The 18,695-nt window shown below is 38.7% G+C and overlaps 2 protein-coding genes across 2 annotated transcripts; one reads left to right on the forward strand and one right to left on the reverse strand.

Moving 5' to 3' along the window:
- The first annotated feature begins 525 nt into the window (after positions 1-525).
- LOC141592029 (ATP-dependent RNA helicase DEAH12, chloroplastic-like) lies at positions 526-14,970 on the forward strand. Its single transcript, XM_074412574.1, has 4 exons — positions 526-633; positions 715-1,599; positions 8,466-11,670; positions 13,454-14,970. The coding sequence occupies exons 2-4, from the start codon at positions 727-729 to the stop codon at positions 14,692-14,694; spliced, it is 5,319 nt and encodes a 1,772-aa protein (XP_074268675.1). The 5' UTR covers positions 526-633; positions 715-726; the 3' UTR covers positions 14,695-14,970.
- An 873-nt stretch (positions 14,971-15,843) lies between these two features.
- LOC141592030 (large ribosomal subunit protein uL14) lies at positions 15,844-18,457 on the reverse strand. The gene is made up of 4 exons (XM_074412575.1): positions 18,352-18,457; positions 17,953-18,237; positions 16,233-16,274; positions 15,844-16,138 (listed from the first exon to the last, which is right to left on the reverse strand). The coding sequence occupies exons 1-4, from the start codon at positions 18,362-18,364 to the stop codon at positions 16,056-16,058; spliced, it is 423 nt and encodes a 140-aa protein (XP_074268676.1). The 5' UTR covers positions 18,365-18,457; the 3' UTR covers positions 15,844-16,055.
- Between the last annotated feature and the right edge of the window lie 238 nt (positions 18,458-18,695).

The raw sequence follows: 18,695 nt of genomic DNA on the forward strand, positions 1-18,695 counted from the left end.
CTCCCTAGATACTTTACTTATATATGAAAAATTCTTATGTTCTTCGGGATGATTGTATTCCTTACACCTAAGCCTTTATAATGTATTTCATTTGATGGATTGCCTTTAATTATTTAAGTGTAAGGAGGACGGTCTTCCCAGACGACACATGAATTTTTTTACCTATACTCCAATCCTAACTCGACCCTTCATTATCAAACTCACTTCATAAATCGAACCATATCTTATCAGAGTAAAGCAAATCTCCCTTGTGACGGTCACAAGCTTGCGACAGGTCAAATACTATACATGTGGGTAAATAAAATAAAAAAATAGATTGCTACTTCCTAAACACTCTATTTTTATCTTATCTACTTATATAAGCAACGATACTTCAACCATCATAAACTTGCGAGAATATATCCGTCACATATAAGAATTTATGATCTTATCACTCCAACTTCCCCAGTCCCACCAATCCTTAACCTTTTTCATCGGGAGTTTATATTTCCACGGAGTTTTTTTGTTAATGCCACGACATTGCTAGAGTAAATAGGCAACACAATACAATCAGACACAATTATCGCCTGCCGAAGAAGACGACTAGTCCATGTTCGTATCCGTTTCCGTATCCGTATCCGTATCCGTATTTAGGTAAGCCACACTTTTCTCCTCCTTCTCCTACTATTTCCGTCACTATCTTTATTCTTACTCTACCTCTCAACTATTTTGTAGGGTTTTGCAGTCATGTATGCCAGCAGACGCTATTCTAACGACACCTACGGTGACCGTCGTCCGGTCACCAACCGTCACCACCCGCACCCGCACCCGTGTCCGCGCCCTCCGTATCGTCCCCAACAACGACTCCCTCCCCCACCCCCACCTGTACCGGAACCCCCAAAAAACCAAACCGACAATTTCATCATTAAACTACGAGTCGGAGTCGGAGTCGGTTTTTCTCGTAGAAATGCAATCGTGTTGTTAATTAAACAATGCTGCACTACTCCACCTGACACATTTTCCTATAGGGAATCCGGTTCACTTGCCGGAAAGCTGTTTTTTACTGAATGGACCGCGGCTCTAAACGCTGTCGTTTTGATTTGGGAAACTCGTCTCGCTGGGTCACATAAGTTTACCCCTACCTTAGAGTTCAATGTTACTGTCCCATCTGACGTGGATGAGCTTAATTCACGGCTTAGACCGGTTTTCTCCCGGTTTATTCAGGCTTCGCTTTCCTGTGAGGTGATGCTCAAGCTTGAGGCCAAAAAACAGGGTTTGTGGGAGGAGATTAAGCGGATTTCCGAGGTTTTGAGGAAGCAACAGCCTATGAATGTCTATGAAGAGCTTGATTATAAGCGAAAGCGGTTGAAAGATGAAAAGGGTATGATTTTGAAGAGGATTGAGGAGTTTAAGGGTGCTATGGAGTGTATCAAGTGTTATATTCACGGTCTTGAGCTTAATCTAGAGTTTGATGATCGGCCTCCTGCGTTTCGGTTTAAGCCGGGGTTGGATTGGGCCAGGATTTATAGCTTGATCATGAGGGAGTGTCGTAGATTTGAGGATGGTTTGCCTATCTATGTCGACCGTCGTGAACTTCTCAAACTTGTCCAAGGTCAGCAGGTATATTTACTACCTTTTCAGAGGCAATTTTACCTATCCAAAGTTGTTTCCTTTGTCTGACTTTATTATGCGATTATACTGCTACCGTTGCTGGTTTATAAATGCAGGCTGTAAATTTTCTAATGTAGTGCTATCTTGATGTCTTGCTTGTTCCACAATTGACACCAGGACCTATGTCTTAGCTATACAGTGTATCGTGTAAATTGAATTTATTTCTATGTTCTACTCTGTTGTAACGACAAAGGCAAGCCTTTATGTGGCTCGTTGTAAGCAATTTGGGAAATTAGGAAGTATTGGAATGTAATTAGCTCATTAAACCTAAAAAACGACCTTAGACACGTGATTTTGTAATCCATTGCTTAACGTTGGTATGTTGCTCCTCTTTAGTTTGTGCGCAAGGGGCACAAGGAAGAGAGAAGGTACACAGAAAGGAGAAGTTGGCTAGGTGGTGGGTGAGGATTAGATGGGGGTTGGATTGGTGGAATTGGTTGGATGAATAACAAAAGTTGAAAATGTGATGGCATGGGAACGTCAGGTCTGTCCGGCATCCAATACTTCCAAAAGTAAGAAGAAACGAGACTTGGGTTTAGGATGATTTATTCTCTCTTTATTTAACGAATTTGAAAAATTGCTAGATTTGTTGCTTCAGTAAAAATTTCAATTTTCATCACTGATAATTAAAATTCCATTGACATAGAGATTTACCCTGTTTAATGCTTCCAAAAAGGTTGGTGTGAATCTTTTGTTAGTAACTACTCCTAGTATTGTTCTCTTTTATAGAAAGATATTAGCAATTTAGCAGCTGTTTAGGTTTTTGGGAGTTCTCATCCCCTATAGACTAAAAGAATAACACACCTGTGTTATTCCCGCTCAAGTTTCCCGCTCATCTTTCCCCCCTTCTAGAATATTCCCTTCTAATATATTGTAGTCAAAATATTTTAGTCAATCCATATATATGGAATATTTCTACTACAATATTCTACACAATCAATAATAATATTGCCGTCTATCACTTTTTAACTTTTTAAAAGTGGTTTTGCATATCCCTAATTTATAGTGTTTGGCCTAGCTATTGCTTTTCGCTCATCTTTCCCCCCTTCTAGAATATTCCCTTCTAATATATTGTAGTCAAAATATTTTAGTCAATCCATATATATGGAATATTTCTACTACAATATTCTACACAATCAATAATAATATTGCCGTCTATCACTTTTTAACTTTTTAAAAGTGGTTTTGCATATCCCTAATTTATAGTGTTTGGCCTAGCTATTGCTTTTTAAGTTAGAAAAGCACTTTTAAAGCTTGGCCAAACAGCACCTCAATTTATTAAAATAATATTAATACACTAAATCTCTAGAATTAACCTTTATAAAATTACCGTGCTATAGCACGGGTTGCTATACTAGTGAACATTAATTAGAATAGACTATGTCAAATGCTTATTCAAACCGCCACTTTATTTATTTGTAGTGCGTTGATATGGTTTTAAATTAAATCAAAAATATATCAAAGGTTTAAGTACCTTATGTCAAATGAAGTATTTTGAAGCCTTTTCTCTGGATTTTTTTTGGTGGTCTAGCTTAAATTAAACTATACATTTTGTATTCAAAACAAAAACAAGGCTCCTTTTCTTTTTGAATAAATTAAAGTATCGCAAACGGGGTGTTGGGTTCACCGAATATATGTATGAAGTATGGATTTAGAAAACTCTCTCAAATTTCTAGAATTTTGAAGAGGTCTAGGATCCCTTTTTTTTCGTGGTCTTCTTCCTCAGCACTTCTTCCCTTCTCTTCAATTCTTTTTCTTCATAACCATCTTCTCTATGTTCATGGTTATGTAGATTTTGTTTTTCTGTTTAGTCATTTAATTGAAAAAAAGTCAGTTTTCTTTCTTGATTTTTACCTTCTTAAAGATTCGACTTTAATTTACTGTCCATATTAGCCTAGGAGAGTTTATTTTAGTCATTTATCTTGCCTATAGAAGGTTTAAATCAAGGATTTAAAAGCATCTTTTGTAAGAGTAGATGATATTACCATATCATTCTTAATCTTCAAGAGTATTTGAGAATATGTTTGACTCGTTTGGCACCTTTGGATTTCTATGAAATCTGTTTTGGTTAGTTTTGGGGATCTCGTTTTCCTAAGAATCAATGAATGCTTTTTCTCATTGGTTGGTTGTTTTTCTATTTTAGATTGATTGATTGTCAACAAGATTTGAAACTGTGAGAGTAAGTTAGCTTAACCTGTTGAATTTTAGTACTTTGTAAGACTTTTACTTTAAGTTTTTTTTATTTTAGTTTATATTCTTTAATTCTTTGATAGGAGCTTTAAAGTGACTTTCTTTTTAGATGAGAAATTCCTCTTATTGCTCTTATTTATATGTTTTCTTGGTATTGTGAAAATCATTGATTTTCATTTACCTTTCTCATCCGCAAGGATGGTATAGGTTGATTTCCGATCAATCTAGTTTCATTACCTTATCAAAAAAAAAAAAAAAAACCATACCAAGTGTTTGTTTAACAAAAATGAGGTATTCATACCCATACCTCAAACCCATAACAAATGGGTTTCTTATACCCAAGGAGGGGTGGGGGTATGCAATTGATACCCTTGGATATCAAATTACAAAATTAGAAAAAAAAACAAAAAAGTGAAAAAAAAAATATGGTATACCGTAAATGACATCTTTTATACATTTATTTGATTAAATTTTATCTACATGATTTTATAATATTGAAATTTTTTACTTAAAATTATATAATATTTTAACTTTGATTGAGTTTCAACCCCATACCACTTAGGGCTTGCTTGGATTGTGGGTAAAAGGAGGGGAATGCATATGGGAGTAATAGTTAAGGTGCATTTTCCATGTTTGGCATGAGAGTAATTATTCACTTCCTGAATCTATTACCCTCATGAAAGGGTAATATTATCCACCCTCCCCCCGGGTAATGATTAAGGGAGTAAAACATCTACTCAGTAATCATTACCCTTAAGCCAAACCTATCATCAATGAACTCATTACCCAAGTAATTAACTTCTCCCGTAATTATCACCCAATTAAAATTTACCCCCGAATTATTCCAGGCAACCCCTTAGAAGTTAGACTTGATATAAACACAAGGTATGAAGAATCAAGCTCCAACCCTATACCACCGAGGTATGATTACAGTAAAAGGGGCATGGCCATTTGAGTCACAAAACAAACCTATGCCCACGCACGAAACAAACGCGCCCTAAGGTATGTGATTAGGAGTTACTTACTTTTTCTGATTACGGTAAAAGGGGGAAAGGCCATTTGGGTCACAAAAGTGTCGACATATCCATTTTGTTCACTTTCTCTAAACTCTAATTATGGTATAGGTTTCAAAGAGCTATAAACTTGGACTGATTTGGATGGGTATATCAATATGGCATTGTGTATCATTCGAGAAACAAATTTAGGATGATTAATAGAACACAGGTGACTAAGATCGATTGAGAGGGGTGATAAACATTAGGCTGGACATGTTTGTATGAGTGAGTTGAAAGCAATGGAGTCTTCCGCTACTTGAGGGTGCATATTTACTCGAGATTTTCTAATTGGCAAAAATGAAAATGATGCGCACAAATGTCAATAAGAATTGTAATCGTCTTACAAGTTCATGATTTGACGTTTATATTGCTTAAATATGATAAGCCAATACGGTGGAATGGTGGATTAATGAAGGAATTATGTGAGCCTAACGCTAGTGGTGCAATTGATTTGTGGTTAGTATAATATGTTGTTCACACACCATTAACAAGTTTGCTATATGTTGTACATCCGACCCGCCGCATCAGCGGGAGCCTTTGGGCGATATTGTTGGCATTCTATAGTTTAACGATAAGGTGGATAAATGAAGAAATTATGTTACCCTGTGCTAGTAGGGAAATAGATTGTGCTTTATAATTATATGGCACAAATGCATAATGTTCAATTGTCAGGTATCTTTTAAATACTTGATCTAGCGAACTACTTTTATTTTTAGTTTTGTGAAACACCACTTTTTTTTTTTAATTATTTTTTTATGTGTAACACTTCCCAAGTTTTCTTCAAGGAAAAAAAATCAAGTTTTCGGGGTTAGGCGATTGATCCGATGTAGAATGGCTGATGGCACATGCCAATATGCCATTAACAAGCTTACATGGAGATAGGAATTTCAAAATGAAGAGATTACTGATAGGATTTACCGTTTCTAAAAAAATATTGAAATTTTTTTTGGTGTTGCTTACAAGAATGGTGTAATTCCATGACTATTATCTGCATCGTTGTTAGTGGATATTATTAGTTTTGGCGATAAGATGTGCAAGGGCTTTGATGATAAGTAGGTTTAGTGGATATCACCGTTTCTATAAAAATAAGATGTTGGCATACTATAGTCGGAGCAACATGAGTCTTACAGAGAAAATTGTCATCGTTGGAATATTCTTTTCTTCAGATTTCTTAATGATTGTGAGGAACCCTTTCTGTTGAAATTTTTGAAGTTGCTTTTTCTCTTAAAATTGTGTAACAAGGGCTGATAAGATATCTTCGAAGCACAATTCTTCGGGATCTTTCTTTGCTATGAATTTCTGCAATCTTTTTAAAAATCCACAAACAACAACTTCTCGGTATTTTCGCTTAGGCGGTAACTAAAGGGAATTACTTACAGAGGATATGCTCGAAAGGAAAAATTTTAGCTTTGCTAGTTGTGGTTCTTTCTGTGGTAATGTTTTCTGGAATTTATCCTTTTTGTTCTTTGAAAGTCAGTTGGGTACTTGGGTCCATCCTCGAAAGGCGAAAGATGTTATCTCTACTGAAAGGGTTTCTGAAGTTTGGAAGATGGTTCCTTTGGCTATTTTGTGGTGCACTTGGATTGAACGGAACGATCGTATTTTTGATGACGTAGCCTCTTTATTTCAAGAGTTCATGTTCATATGTTTCACCCAGATTGAAACTTGTCTTTTCTTAGTGTCGTTGATATGATCAGCCACGATAGCTTGAGAGCATCCTTTTCCATCTCTCATTTTGTATATGGGTGTCACATTTATGGTGTTTTTTGTATATGGGTGTAACTTTTAGGGCGTCTTTATCTATATGGGCGTCACCCAGTGGCGAATCTAGGATTTATGGAATGGGGGTGTTTAGTAAAAGTTATAGCATAAAAAAACGCCAAAACTCAAATCAAGGCCGTCCCTAACATTTCGGGGGCCTTGTGCAATATTTAAAAAATAGACACTTTTAACAATAACTTATATTAATATATAATTTTTAATTAATGCTTGATAAATACTAAAACAATAATCTAATAATGGAGAGCGGTAGCAAGGTTCACGGAAGTACTTATTTTTAAATATGATTACGCTTCTTTAAAATATCACTATATTGTCATTGTCATGGACTAAAGTCTCTTTCTCTTCCCGACCCTTAGACCCTTTATTAAAAAAAAAAAAAAAAAAAAAATCACAACTTTTCTGAATTCATACTGGCAGACCGTAGAAACCCAACTAAAGTCTCTTTCTCTTCCTTCATCCCATAAAGTGATAAAACCCAACCAAACTCTTCCGACAATACCACCACTCTACCACTGACACAAGGAAACCACCACCACAGCACTGATACGCGACTGACAACCACCTCTCTAATAACTTAATAAGCGGCGACCGACAACCACCATTTACGGCAGCCAGCGACGGTCAGATGGAGACGGCTATCAAGTACGGTATTGATTTTTGGGTTCCGAGTTTGATTCTTTCACATGTATTTGGAGGTAAAATTAATTTAGGTCTTGTTTGTCTTTCTTAATCTCTTTGGTGGTATGTATATTGGATTTAGTAGTGTACAATAGAGATTAATAAACTCATAATGTTAAAGTAGTGAATTTTTTTTTTTTAATATTATAGATCCCATAGCTATTAATCGTGTTATTAAAGTGGCTGAAACTCGGACCCGCGGGTAGACCCAGACCTGACCCTTACCCATAGGGTCCGGGTATGGGTCCTCAAATTTTAGACCCTTGCGGGTCTGGGTCGGGTACGGGTCCAAAGGGAAAATCTCGGGTCCGGGTCCGGGCCCGGGCCTGGGCCTGGGTGGACCCGACCCAGACCCTACCCATTGCCATCCCTAGTCTCATGGTGGTTGGATGAAGGTAAATAGCAAATAAGTTGATGTAGGTTTGATCCTTCCTAACAACACTTTCAATTGATTTTTAATATGCAAATTTAAAAATAAAAGTAAAAAATGCAATTGTTGGGGCTTGAACTCAGGTTGTTTAATAGGTGGGTGATTGTTTCTACCACTAAACCACTGAAGTTAATTGAAATATAAGCACACAACTATACATATATCTTTTGTTTTCCAGGATTACACCCCCATCACCCCCTGTAAATCCGCCCCTGGCGTCACCTCTATGATATCTATTTTACTTAGGCGTCATGTCTTTGATATCTTTTTGTACATGGGCAATTGGGCATCACCCCCTTGGCGTCCCTTAGTAAGTACTCCGTATATTACAGTTATACAGTATATCTTACTTTAAAAAAAAAATTGTTGTTAAGAAAATGATTGATAGTGTAAAAGGGCTGATGATTTAATGGGGTAGAGTGAAGCATCCAAAGACATGCATCAGGAGTAAGCTGATATAAACCAGCCACACACACTATGTTGTTGGATATTTGAACCTAGACACTACAATATATTCTTTCATTTTCTTGCAGTATGCTTTTGCTTGTTGTACTATCGTTTGCATAACAGCTAAAGCTTCTGTTGTTGATTCATTGGGATTCGTTTTTTTCTAGTGTAAACTTTTCGTTGTGTTTTATAAGTTCGAGTATCATTATGTAATTGTATGATCAATTGTGCAGATTATGGTATTGGTGGGAGAGACTGGATCAGGAAAGAGTACTCAGCTAGTGCAGTTTCTTGCTGACTCAGGTCTAGTTGGCGATGGTTCTATTGTCTGCACTCAGCCAAGAAAGATAGCTGCAATTTCACTACAACACAGAGTGCAAGAAGAAAGTCATGGGTGCTATGAAGAAAATTATATCACCTGTGTCCAATACTATTCCTCTGCTCAGCAGTTCGAGAGTAATCTAATATATATGACGGATCACTGTTTGCTGCAACACTGTATGAATGACGGGAAGCTCAAGGGGATTTCCTGTATTCTTGTGGATGAAGCTCATGAAAGAAGCTTAAATACTGACCTCCTTTTAGCAATGCTTAAGGGTTTGCTTCCTTACAGGCCTGACCTGAGGCTTATTATCATGTCTGCGACAGCTGATGCCTATCAACTTTCAGAATATTTCTTCGACTGTAAAATGGTTGAGGTGATTGGCAGAAAATTTCCAGTAGATGTGAAATATGTGCCGTGCTTTGAAGGTACATGTCAGTCTGTGAAGTCGTCTGGTGATATCGTAGCCCATTATGTGTCTAGCACTGTGAAGATGGTTACTGAGATACATAGAACAGAGCAAGAAGGGACAATTCTGGCATTTTTGACTTCTCCAATAGAAGTTGAATGGGCTTGTGAAAGTCTTAAAGAGACCAATGCTGAGCCTTTGGCTTTGCATGGCAAACTTCCGTATGAGGATCAGTTGCGTGTCTTCCAAAATTACCCTGGAAAAAGAAAAATCATATTTGCGACAAATGTAGCCGAAACTTCCTTGACAATCCCTGGGGTCAAATTTGTTGTTGATTCTGGCATGATGAAAGAGAGTAGGTTTGAGCCTGGTTCTGGGATGAATGTTTTGAGTCTTTGCCAGGTCAGCCAGAGTTCTGCTATTCAACGAGCTGGCCGTGCTGGGAGAACTGAACCAGGGCGCTGTTATCGGCTGTATTCACATGGTGATTTTTGTAAAATGGCTAAGCAGCAGAAACCTGAGATTTGTAGAGTTCATCTTGGTGTTGCTGTCTTGAAAATTGTTGCAATGGGCGTAAAAAATGTAAGGGAGTTTAATTTTATTGATATGCCTGACCATGATGCAATTGATAAGGCTATCCAGAATCTTCTACAGCTGGGAGCTGTTACTTTGAAAAATGGTGACCTGGAATTGACTGATGATGGGAGCAAGCTAGTGAAACTTGGCATTGAGCCTCGCTTGGGTAAATTGATACTTTGCTGCTTGAGTGAGCGCCTGGGCCGAGAAGGTCTTGTTCTTGCTGCTCTTATGCCAAACCATAGCAGCATATTTTGTCGAGTTGGTAATCAATCAGATAAGCTGAAGTCAGATTGCCTCAAGGTGCGTTTCTGTCATGCTGACGGTGACCTATTTACTCTTCTCTCTGTTTTCAAAGCATGGGAGAGTGAGCGTCCAGATTGGAGGAATGGATGGTGTTGGGAGAACAGTATCAATGCCAAATCAATGCGCAGGTGCTATGATACTGTTTCTGAATTGGAGAACTGCCTCAAAAATGAACTCCACATTGTTGTACCAAGCTACTGGAATTGGACACCTGACGAAGCAACAGTGCATCACAAGAATCTGAAAAAGGCCATACTTGCTTCTCTTGCTGAAAATGTCGCAATGTTTTCTGGCTGCGATAGGCTCGGATATGTGGTGGCATTGACTGGAAAACACGTCCAGCTTCATCCTTCATGTTCTCTGCTAATGTTTAGTCAAAAGGCTGATTGGGTTGTCTTTGGTGAAGTTTTAGATGCATCTTGTCAATATCTGGTTTGCGTGACTGCGTTTGACCGAGAGTTCTTGTCTACAATTACTCCTCCTCCGCTGTTTGACCCCTGTGGAATCAAAAAGCAAAAGCTACAATTAACTAAGTGGTCTGGTTTGGGGAAGACTATTCTTAAGAAGTTTTGTGGGAGGTCAAATAATGGTCTGCTTCGTCATGTGTCAAGAATCAGGGAAAACTGTGGGGATGACAGAATTAGAATAGAAGTTGATACTGACAATAATACAATCGAAGTATTCTCCGGTGCATATGATGTTGAAAAGGTTTTGAAACATGTCAATGATGCTCTGGATTGTGAAAGAAGGTGGCTGTTGAATGAGTGCATGGAGAGATGCTTGTATCATGGCAGTCCTAGTGCAGTGCCACCTGTAGCATTATTTGGATCGGGAGCTGAAATAAAACATCTGGAGTTAGACAAGAGATGCTTGACTGTCGATGTATTTCATTCCAATGCAAGTGCAGTTGATGATAAGGAGCTTCTGTTACACATCGACCGTCATACCTCTGGGATTGATGTATTTCATCCTAATGTAAGTGCAGTTGATGATAAGGAACTTCTGTTACCCACCGAACGTCATACCTCAGGGATATGTTCTTTTCACAAATATGAAGGCCAAGAGAAATGGGGTAGCATAACATTTCTGACACCAGGTGCTGCTATTAAGGCGGCGGAGTTGAATAATATTGAGTTTTATGGTGGTAAGATAAGAATAAATCTTTCACGGGTTACCTTCGGAATGAATCGGGCATTTTCATTTCCTGTTGTAAGGGCAAAATTGTTTTGGCCACGTAGGCTCAGTAAAGGATTTGGGATTGTTAAATGCGATATTCACGATGTTGGATTCGTAATCAGAGACCTTTCTGATCTACTGATTGGCAAAAGGAACATTCGCTGTGAAGCTGGGAAAAAGTCTCCAGATTCCGTTGTCATAACTGGAATTGATCGGCTAGCTTCTGAAACTGAAATTTTACAAGCATTGAGGAGTGCTACAGATCGTACAATCCTGGATTTCTTTTTGGTCAGAGAAGATGCTGTTGATAATCCTCCTTGTCATGCTTGTGAAGAAGTTTTGTTTAGAGAACTATCTGCCTTTATGCCAAAAGGAAGCCCTCAGATAAATTTTTGCAGAGTCCGTGTCTTCTCTCCTGATCCCAAGCATGCTTTTATGAAAGCTTTAGTCACATTTGATGGAAGGCTTTATTTTGAGGCAGCAAAAGCACTGGAGCAGATTGAAGGAACAACTTTACCTGGTTTTCAACCCTGGCAGAAAATACAATGCCAGCGGTTATTTCATACATCAGTGTCCTGCCCTTCATTTGTCTACTCTGTGATAAAGAGTGAGCTTGATTTAATGGTTACCAGATTCAATCGTCAAAAAGGTAAGTGCTAGCAAATATTAGATTAATTGCTTTACCAATTCATGATCTTCATGTTCTAATATTTGATTTCGTACTTAACCACTCCACCCCTCATTTCTGTTCATTTTTGGCGTGGCCAAAAACCACTGCTTTTCTGGCTTTGGGATATACGGAGTAATGAACAAGAAGGAATCTTAATTCCTATGTGCTTATCTCATGAAGTTGCAAATAGTTATCTTCTTTACAACTTTTGTGTACATCTGACTCCCCATTACCTCACTTGGAGCAGTCGCCTCTTTGGAGGTAGTAGAAAGTGGGTAGTTGTGTTGATTTTTTTCTTTAAGTTGCCAATGCTTTTGATTTACTGCCCTTCGCTGATACATTTCTATTTCTATTTGTGTTAATATTGGTAGTAGTGGTCATCATTTTCGTGAATTGCTCATGCTGCAAACTCAGTGTTTTAACGTCTAAGCTTTATTTAATTTGCCAATAGTTGCTTATGTTGTACTTCTTATTCTTTGGAAAATTCGAACTTTCCAGAGGAAGATTTCAAGAATCCATTAAATGTCTACTTAACCCTCACCCTCATCTGTGTCCCACACCTTCTGAATCTCTCTCTCATAGTCTGACCCTACATATCTCCAGTGTTCACAAATACTACCCCCGCCAAAAAATTGGCCCATCCACCACAGCTACCACACAAAACTCATCACCACCACCCACCCACCTGTCGTCACCACCGACCTTTAGAATCCACCACCATCCGCATCACTACCCTATATGAGCTAGGAATCACCCTAGCTCACTTGAACCACCACTCCCCCACCCCAAAGCCTCCACACCACAACCCCTCACGAGCCCAACCGACCTCATCACCAACCAGAATGCCACCTTGACCCCAGCCACCAATTCCCCCACACCAGATATGCCCTTCTCTCCTTTGAAACCCATCCGCCCACCATTTCATTCTCTGAAACCCCGTCACTACCACCAAGCCCGCATATTCTTCCCTGCTCTCTCGACACGCCCTTGCATCAGAACTGTCGCACCACAACCTCGAAATACCTAGTCTTAACCCTGAATCTCCCTCCTTCATCCTCAAAAACCCAAAATCTAGGGTTACCAATCCCACATCTACTTCCCTGCTCTCTCGACATTGATAGTGATAGAATGTTCTAGACTTCATGCAGGAGCTTTGTCAACAGGTTGAGACTTGAGGTATACTGTATAAGCAGGATCTGGGATTGTCTCAATGTATTTACTGTAGCATTAAGCCTTCGACCGTTGAGAGATGGAAGGGAGGGATTTTAGACAAGGGACATGATTTTGACGTTTGTGGTTGGGGAAACCGTAAGGAGAACAAGAACTTAGAGCTTTGATGAGTATCAACTTGACCGGGTTGGGCTGTTGAAGCGTGCCACGCGGCTGGATGTGATAAATGATCATGATGTACCTCAAGTTAACTTTCACTGTCTAGCTTTTGTAGTTTGAATGGGTGATCAAATTTTGATACAACAAGTGTGTGCAAAAACTTTGCTGTTGATGTGACGCCTTGGATTCAAAATCCGTCTTGTGTTTCTTTCTAATATTTTTATTTATAATTTATAATTCATTCCTCTCCAAACCCACTATGTAGTTTTCATGCTGAAGTATACATATCCTATCTTCCAATTGCCACAAATTTTCTTCTTTCAACTTTTTACCTTCCTCTGTTTTAGGCCATTTCAACGGCAGTTGTATGCTAATTAATTTCTTGCCACATGCCTTTGCAATCAAGCTCATTGGTATAAGTTTTCTGTTTTAGGTGCAAAATGCATTATCAACAAAAATAACAATGGGTCTGTTTGGGTAAAGATATCAGCTACAGCGACAAAAATTGTTGCTGAGTTAAGATCATCTCTGGAAGAGCTGATGAAAGGGAGGACAATTTCGCATGCCAGTCTCACTCCAGATGTATTACAAGTTCTGTTTTCTAGAGATGGGAATGCACTGATGAGGGCACTTGAACGAGCGATGGAAGTGTCAGTGTCTTTTGATAGGCAGAGACTAAATTTGACATTATTTGGGCCATCCGAGAAAGTACTATTGGCAGAAGAGAGGTTTATTCGGTCTATTGTTAACCTTCATGAAGAGAGGCGACAAGTAATCCATCTCCGTGGTGTTGGTTTACCCCATGACCTGATGAGAGAAGTTGTAAGGAGATTTGGGCATGACCTCCGTGGTTTGAAAGACAAGGTACCAGATGCAGAGTTCAGTTTAGACACACGACGTCATGTCATTTTCACGAATGGTAGTGAAAAGGCAAAGCAGAAAGCTGAAGAGATCATAAATGAGATTGCTCAAGCAAGTGGACAATGTCCTGCAGCTAATAATGATAATAATAATAACAATAATGATGGTGCAGAGATGTGCCCAATATGCTTCTGTAAAGTCGAAAATGCGTATAAGCTAGAAAGGTGCTTGCATGTTTTCTGCAAACCATGCTTAGTGAAGCAATGTGAGTGTGCGATACGAAACAAAGACAGTTTCCCACTAAACTGTCTTCATGAAGGCTGCAAGCTTCCTATTTTGCTTGTAGACTTGAAGGAATTGGTGTCTAGTAAACAGCTGGATGAGCTGTTTGAGGCATCCCTGGCGGCCTTTGTTTCATCAAGTTGTGGGGCTTACAGATTCTGCCCTTCACCAGATTGCCCTAATGTTTATAAGGTGGCAGACGCTGATAAGCCTGCAGAGCCCTTTTCATGTGGGGCGTGTTACGCAGAGACTTGTACCAAGTGTCACCTTGAATACCACCCTAATTTATCATGTGACAAATACAAAGAGTACAAGGAAGATCCAGACGCATCCTTGAAGGAATGGACAAAAGGGAAGGATGAATTTGTGAAAAAATGCCCTGGCTGTGGGTATACAATAGAGAAAGCGGAGGGATGCAACCATGTCGAGTGCAAGTGCGGGAGGCATCTCTGTTGGGTCTGTTTGGAGCACTTTCTCACCAGTGAAGACTGTTACTCTCACTTGCGCACTCTTCATCAGGGGATCACATAGATTATACCGCTGTCCTGTTCTACTTGTCCATATATATATATATATGTAAATAGAGTATTTATTAGTATTCCGTCTTATATATATACACAGATATTCAGATGCTTATGTAGATATGGTGAGCTTGTCCCTGTAATGTGATCATCTAATGTCGATGCAATGTCTCGAGTTTGATCCTCTAATTCTGACCTTTCGAGGTTTGTAACACTCTGCTATGAAATACAGTATTCAATACCAGGGACTCAGGGAGCCATCCTTTCGGCTTGGTATTATCCTTAATATCCATGTCTTCGGCGTTTGATGGGTAATGACCTGGCCACCACCAAGAGGCCACCTTAATGTTCACCGTCATAATGTCCTCTATTTCCGTCCGGTTCTAGTAGCCGTGCGCTTGAATGAAGCAGATGAGCTCTTCCCTATCAACTCACCGCTCACATATTAATGCGCCGTTCACTGCAAATAGGGCTTTTTTTTTCCTGTTTTTTTGACAATGATTTTTTTATAAATAAAATAGGGGACTGCATAAAGTTCGAATACATACTCACCAACTATAATCCAAACCGTGGGGAGCTAGAGTCCCTAAACTATTAGACATCCAACCTACTGAACGGAAATTAAAAACATGCGAGACAAACAGAAAGACGGTCATTTTCTATAACTATGAGACAATCTCAAAAGTAATCCTCTACCCTTATCAACAACTATAACATTTGGCTTATTGAAATTTTAATTTTAATTGTTGTAGTGAAAATCTTAGCCTTCCATCAATTTTGGCCAAAGACCGTACAAGAACCAAAAAATTAGTTCGGTCCTATCCAAGACCAAACATACAAGATTTGGTTTCCGGTTCACTTAATTTGTCTTTCCTCTTCGATTCAATCTGCTTCAGTATGGCAAACATACGCTCACCCAGTCACCCCTAGATTACACGACTACTAGAGTACTAGAGTATCCAATTATGTCTAAAAAGCATGCATTCAGTATTGTCCGCGAATTGTATAATCAATGACAATACTACCTCAGTGTCACATAGGCTCACGCCAGTAGCAGGGTAACCATGTATCCGGAGCACAATGAGATTATTCCCACATGCCTCCCATCGAGAATTATAGCAATTCACAGCTTTGTGACTACCCAATAGCACAATGAGAGTGTTCCAACATGCTTTGTATAAAGATTATAAGAATTGACGACTACTTCACGACAACAAAGTAGAAGCATGTTCACAAAATAGAACACAAGAACAAATGTCCCCTTAAATTCGCCAAATTAACAAGTCGGCCTGACAAAATCCAACTATTAGATGTGCTGATAACAAAAACGATTTTCGAGTTTTAAGCTAGATGATATCAGAGAAACAGCAGTTAAACAATAGCATTGGCAGCACTTGCTATCCTCGGCCAGAGATCAGCGCACTCTTTCCCGATAGGTCCTGTTATAGCCGATCCTGTCCACAGAAAACAACACAGTCAATGTCATGTTCGAACATTCATTAAACTAGATGGCTTAGGGCAGAAAGGGGATAGAAGACTAATATTTACCTTTCATTTCTCCCTTGGGATTCACAATCACACCAGCATTATCTGATAAAAAACACGAGCCAATTATTAGAAAAGAAAATATACTGGCAGACAAGCAAAATGTCATTTGAAGCGGTTTTTAAATAAGCTTCTGATAAACCCTCGTCAGAGAAACTCAAAACCTTACCTTAATTACGATAGTAACAGAACAATCTCATTACAGGGGTATTAGGGTAAATAACTTACAGTTTACAAAAAAAAATGCTGGTGTAAGACCATCTTATACATTTATAGCAAATAAAACCAGCATCCTAATGATGAATATAGTCCTTATTACATGGACCGATTTAAATTTTAAACAAGCACAAGCTCCAAGTTAGAAAGAAAAAGCAGTAGTATTTTGTAAGACAGTTGTACATTTTTGTAACACTTCTACTTTAGTACTCCTTCACATTCTTTGGAATTAGCCCATATGCTTTTGGCACAAAGGTATAGGAGAGCAAGCAAAAGAAAAACGATGAGTGTTCATTAGGTAGCCCTAAGCTATCCACTATGTGTCATTACAATTCAAATGCATAGTTGAAAGAGACATTTACATGACAATAATTTGTCAATTTAGGAATGACTCAATTCAATTGGATTGGCAACCAAACGAAAGCGGGTCAATTAATAAGAAAAGGTGTTAGAAACCATTAGAGCGACAATACACTAGCAGACAGGTAACACGATGGCACAAGTGAGTAAGTGACAACATCACTATGCTGTTTAAAACCCGTAAATACTTTCTGGTTCTAAACAAAGACAACCAAGGATTAGGTATGGTTCTAAACAAAGAGAGGCCAAGGACTAGTTGCTCATGCATTTGGTTGAGGAGCAACAACCAGAAACGACGACATTTATCAAAGGAATGTCATCAAAGGCCGAAACCTAGTATAGCTAAAACAGAAACCAAATACGCCTAGGACATACAAACTTAGCATATACCTATGTCACTTCTACTGGACTACAAGTGTCGGACACAACACACTTACGAAGTGCAAGTAAAGAATATTGAACACCCGACATGAAGCCAAAGCACAACAACATAGTAACATAAGTATACATACCCGTCATCTTTTCTATCGTTCCCATTTAATAAAATTTGAAGCTTGTCTTTTAATCTATATGTATATTCAAGAAGCATCAAAAGTCAATGAGTACCCAAAACCCGCAACTCCTCAAATTCAATCACTAATCCTCTAATTTCATCATCTCATCAAACTATACAACTTCACGCGCTAAACACATAAATTGAACATCTAATTAACCACCAATAAGGGCTATTCCCCAACCTATCTTTACCCCCAATGAGTTCAATCCCACCATAATAAATAAATCCCAATATTAAAAGCAAAATTCAAACCCATGAATCCGACTTGAAGTGCCTGACACACTATGACATTGCAGCTGGCAAAAATCGTACAAATTATCAAATTAGGGATAAAAAAACTTTCGGTAAACAAATGTATGAGACACACAAAAATAGAATAGGTAAACAAATGATCGGGTATAGGGAGTAAAACAAAAGCACAAACCTTCAAAGTACACAATTGGACAATAATGCAATTCCAGGATCAAATTACCCATAAAATCTTTTGGTAAACAAACAATGAGATATCATAAAATAGAATAGGTAAACAAATGATCGAGACGGAGGGGCTAATATAATATAAATAGAGGGAGTAAAAGAAAAGGCAGAAACCTTCAAAGTACATGAAAACACCATCCTTTCGACGCCAAGGCTTACGCTGACGAACAATAACAGCAGGCATAACTTTCTTACGAAGATCAGGTTTACCCTTCTTAACAGTAGCCATAACCATATCACCAACACATGCAGAAGGCAACCTGTTAAGTCTACCCTTAATACCTTTCACTGATATTATGTATAGATTCTTAGCACCTGTGTTATCTGCACAGTTTACTGTTGCTGCCACTGGTAAACCCAGTGACATTCTGAACTTGTTTCCTGCTGATCCTCCTCTTCCTGCACCAAATCATATTATACATCATATTATGTGACGGGTATTTTAATCAAAGGTAAATAAATGATCAAGACGGAACAGAATGAGTGTATTATAAAGGGAGTTAATGTGATTACCTCGCTTCGACATTGCTGCTGCTTTCTTCTTACTAGAAATCTAAGGGAGGGGAAAATGTGGCGTTATATCATAATGTGAATGTTAGGGTTTTTTGGGTTTGTTGGGCTGGGCTTGTGGGTTGGATTGCATGGGAATATTTCGACTTTTGGAGGCTCGGCCCATGGTAAGTCCTACCCGACTCGAATCCGAGCAAACCCGACCTGATGACAATCCGATAATGTTGCAAACCCCGACCTGATGACAATCCGATAATGTTGCCGCCTCTAGTAGGGGCGTTCGTCCCCGGAACCCGGCATCTACTAAGATTGAAACTTTTGTTAAAATTGTGTTCGTCCTCTCTCAC

The sequence above is a fragment of the Silene latifolia genome, chromosome 7, assembly GCF_048544455.1.
Source record: "Silene latifolia isolate original U9 population chromosome 7, ASM4854445v1, whole genome shotgun sequence".
Classification (NCBI taxonomy): domain Eukaryota; kingdom Viridiplantae; phylum Streptophyta; class Magnoliopsida; order Caryophyllales; family Caryophyllaceae; genus Silene; species Silene latifolia.